The 4329-nt window shown below is 30.4% G+C and overlaps 1 protein-coding gene across 1 annotated transcript; it reads right to left on the bottom strand.

Moving 5' to 3' along the window:
- LOC107633934 (two-component response regulator ARR14-like) lies at positions 92-1866 on the bottom strand. Its single transcript, XM_016337520.1, has 5 exons — positions 1692-1866; positions 1445-1603; positions 1023-1349; positions 868-944; positions 92-760 (listed from the first exon to the last, which is right to left on the bottom strand). The coding sequence occupies exons 1-5, from the start codon at positions 1864-1866 to the stop codon at positions 92-94; spliced, it is 1407 nt and encodes a 468-aa protein (XP_016193006.1).

The raw sequence follows: 4329 nt of genomic DNA, 5'->3' as shown, positions 1-4329 counted from the left end.
ATATAAACTTCAAAGACATTTACAATTTAGAATTATTTACTCCTAATAATTATTAGAACCTATTCAAATCATAATACTTGATTGACAATTGTCATTTTATTTTAGTATTATCAACTGATGAGGTTGGAATATAGCCATCATTGAGGATCTCAGCAATGCTGCCACTTCCGCTGACTGAATTATTCATTTGATGATGATAAAGAGCAAGTGAGGCTGATGATGATGATGATGAAAATGCATTGTAATCAACGAGAGAATCATTTCTACAGCTACCACTACCTCCCCTCATTCCCCCTTGAAAAGCAGCTCCATCACAGGGTTGAGAAGCCATCATCCCATAATTATAATTAGATTGCTGAATAATGTAGCAACCATAATCATTATTATTCTGATGATTGAGTGCCATATTACTTCCAACAATGTCATTCTTGTTGATGAGACCAAAGGGATTACTGTTACTATTACAGAATTTCATCAAAGCATGAGGTGCAGTACTAACAATGGGTTGAGACTGATGATGGAAATGATGATCACACTTTGATGACATAATAATGGGATCCTGTTTTGGCACAGACAATAAAGAAGAATAATATTGGTGATGAACGGGTAGTGTTTGTGTAATTTGAGGAATGTTGGTGGAAGCTTGAACCCTCAATGGTGCACAAAGTTGCTTGTTAGCTTCTCTATTAACATTTATCTTCCCATTACTATTTGTTTGCTTAGTCTCCTGACTTTTCTTCTTAAGATGCATCCGATATTTCTGCAAATCAATAACAGAAATAATTATACAGTGTTCAAATAAATTAGGGTTCAAATAAATCATGTAACATACACAATGCAAGTTTATTATTTGCATTAGTAACATACCTGCAGATGGCTTGCAACATTTTCCCTTGTCAAGTTAGGGATATCCATCAATTCAAGAATTTTCCTTGGCACAGCTTCTGAAAAATTAAAACACTAATAAGCAAACACCCATGCACGTGATTAAAAGGAAGAAGAAGAAGAAAGAGTGGTCGTACTATCAATCCCTAGTTGGAGTACAGCATCGACGAACATTTGATGCCTTTCTTGGGTCCAAATAAAACGTGGCTTTTTGTTGGGAGTGTTGGACTGAACATCATGATCATCTCTTTCGGTTGATAAGCTCCTCTTCCTTCTATTCACTGTTCCTTTGCTTTCATCATCATCGTCATAGAAAACTTCTTTCTGGGTTTTCTCCATCACATTCTGCCATATGTTCATCAAATCTTGCTCGCTAAGAGGTTTAACTAAATTATAACAAGCCCCTTTCTTTTTCATACCCTCCATCACTGCAATTGATGACTCATCATCTGTTGCACACATCACTGCAACAACACCAACACCATAATCATGATTAATTAATATCCCTAATCATCAATAATTGATCATTCAAACAAGGTCGGTAGTCAAAGTTACTTACTTACGACAGGAATATTGAATTCTTGGAGAACATGGTCAAGTAATCGAGAACCATCATCCATTATCCCTGGCATATGAACATCACATAGTACCACATCGAAACACCCACTGCTCTCCCGAAGAAGATTCAAAGCATGAGAACCCTCGAAGCATGTGGTCACTGCATTTATTTGTTTATAGCATAAAGATTACTTTTTTTCAGGAAAAATCGAAACTTGAATTGTTTATAAATAAAGAAACCTTGTTACCTTGATAGTTGCATTGAAAAGCCATATCTTGAATAAGTCTTAAGTGTTCAGGATCATGATCAACGACCAGAAGCCTAGGAGCAGTGGTAGTGGAGAATTGATGATCAAGAATAGGCGGAGGCATAGAATTTGCATTCTGATCAGCGAGAGAATGCGGATTGTTGTTGGCGGCCATAGCAGAAAAAAGAGTGAAGAGTAGAGAGTGCAGTGAACAAGTTTGGATTTAATTAACAGAAACCAGAGAGAATGGTGATATTGTTGTAACAGATTGGAATGGAAAAGAATAAGAGTGGAAAACTTATAAATTTGAGTTGAAAAAAAGGAGACTGTGAAATATGGAAGGAATATGGTGAGCAAAGAGGCAATCACTCACTTTGGATCAAAGCTAGGGCTACCTCACATTCAATGCTACTTCCACCCACCATTAATTCTTTCCAAAATTAACTTGATTGATTTTTAGACTAAATCCTATCATATCTTTTATAATTAATTATATGGATTAAACAATATTTTAATTGATATAAAAATCTCCTTTTATAAGATATTTCATTATATTATTATTTAATTAAGAAAGTGAATAAATTTTAAAATAACTAGATTTAATGTCTTTTAAATTTTTAAATCAAATCAAGTAGTTCTTGTTACATTCGTTACTTTTTTTAAGATTTCAAATTTTATTGTGGAATTATATGAAAATTAGAAATATTATTTCTTCTTTGAAAAACACTATTTTTCTTTTGTTAACCGGTAAGTTTCTGTTTTTGTTTTTGTTTTCAAAATCAAAATTTAAAACTTTTCCCCTAACCAAAGCCAAAAATAAATAAATTACAGGAATTAAAAATAGAAAAAGTTTAGGGGACTAGCGAATTTATTAAAATTTGGATAACACTTAATAAAAGAAAATTGAGTGATTCTTTATCATTAAATAAAATTTCACACTATTAAATACACTATTGATGATTAATTGATGGTGACAATTCACAAAATTTGTTCGTCCCCTAGCAGTCTAGCACTCCTCCTACTAGATTATGATTAGGGTCCCGTGACAAATGGGTATATTTGCTTAAATGTGCACGCAGTCACAGAGTGTACGTGTCCTTTTTAATTCACCAGAAATAATTTTTTAAAATAAAACAAAAATTAAAATTTTATAAACTGAAATGTGAGTAGAAGTAAGGTGTTTTTAACTTTTTTTTTATTTAAATCAAAATTTTTTTGTTTAAACTGGATTAAACTAAAAAGAATAGATGAATGACAAAAGATAAGATAAAAATAACAACTCCACAATTCAATGTTTCACTCAACATATTGAATTTCAACAATAAAAAGTATTCTAAATTAAAAAAAGAAGTGACACTCTTGCAAAATTCAATAAAATTCATAATAATTCATAAATATTCTAAACAACAAATAATATATATTTAATTTAGTGTGTCTTGCCCCCACTAAAATCTAAGTATCAGACATGCGTATTAGACAGACTTTTTTTTTCTGCAAATTTAAATTTAATGTCGTATAATTTATTTTTTTTAGTAGGCTAAATGAATCAAATGCTAGATAAACTATAGGTTAAGTGTAATTTTGGTTTTTAAGATATAGGTCAAAAAAAATTTTTATCTTTAATTTTTTTTTATACATAATCGTTCCTAAAATTTAAAACTAAAATTTAAAATCGTTCTTTTTATTTAAATATTAAAATTTTGGACCAAGTTACTTATAATTAAAAAAATTATAAAAAAAAAAGAGTAGTTCTACTCCTGCAAAAGGAGAAGGGAAGAAGAAGAATGGAGAAGGGAAGAAGAAGAAGAAGTTGTCTACGATATACTTCTGTCTCCGCTTCTGTTGCCATCTCTGTATAGTTATGGTCCCTAAAGTAATGACGAATTTAAAACCAAGTTAAATTTTAAAGACGATTTTGTATAAAAAAAGGTTGGAGACAAAAAAATTTTCGACATATACCTTAGGGACCAAAATCGTACTTAATCCTAAACTACAACTCCTAATTAACTATATACGAAGAGTGAACTACCAATTCGGTCTCTGTCCATTATTTAGAATGATAATGCGATCTCTTAAGATAAAAATGATCTATTTCGGTCCCCGTCTCCTACTTCTGTGACACAACATGATTCTTTTGGGTATTTTTCCGTTAACTTTGAATGGAAAATGCTGACGTGTCAGGTTCAGAAATAGATAGTGACCTAATTATCTCTAAATTTAAACTGGTTAGGAGTTTTTTTGTTTTTATTCTTTAAACTTTAGTTTTTTATCTCTTTAAACTAAATTAATAATTCTATTTGATGTCTTTACACTAAAACATATATATATATAATGTTTTATTTCATTTAGTATTAGTAACCCACTCATAGTGTATTTTAGTACAAAGATATTAAATAGAATTATTAATTTAGTTTAAAGAGATAAAAAGTTAAATTTATTATTACTTAGAAAAATTGAATAAATTACTATTTATTCCCGTGAAAGATACGAATGCTCACAAATATATCCATCAAACAAAAAAATTAACGTTGTACCCATAAAAGATATACTCCGTATAACAAAAATATTCAAACTTTAATTTTTTTTGTTGATTTTTTAATAAAATTTCTAAATTACCCTCCCTTTATCTTCAACCCTC

The sequence above is a fragment of the Arachis ipaensis genome, chromosome B03 (assembly GCF_000816755.2).
Source record: "Arachis ipaensis cultivar K30076 chromosome B03, Araip1.1, whole genome shotgun sequence".
NCBI classification, from domain to species: domain Eukaryota; kingdom Viridiplantae; phylum Streptophyta; class Magnoliopsida; order Fabales; family Fabaceae; genus Arachis; species Arachis ipaensis.
The sequence above is the reverse complement of the archived record's forward strand: the minus strand, read 5'-3'. Positions and strand labels throughout refer to the sequence as shown.

Excerpts from the sequence above, each read along its gene's own strand:
- LOC107633934 (XM_016337520.1), bottom strand. The coding sequence starts at position 1,866 with ATGGCCGCCAACAACAATCCGCATTCTCTCGCTGATCAGAATGCAAAT. Across the intron at positions 1,604-1,691 it reads TTTTCAATGCAACTATCAAG|TGACCACATGCTTCGAGGGT; the intron begins GTAACAAGGTTT and ends AAATAAATGCAG. Across the intron at positions 1,350-1,444 it reads ATTCAATATTCCTGTCGTAA|TGATGTGTGCAACAGATGAT; the intron begins GTAAGTAACTTT and ends GTGTTGTTGCAG.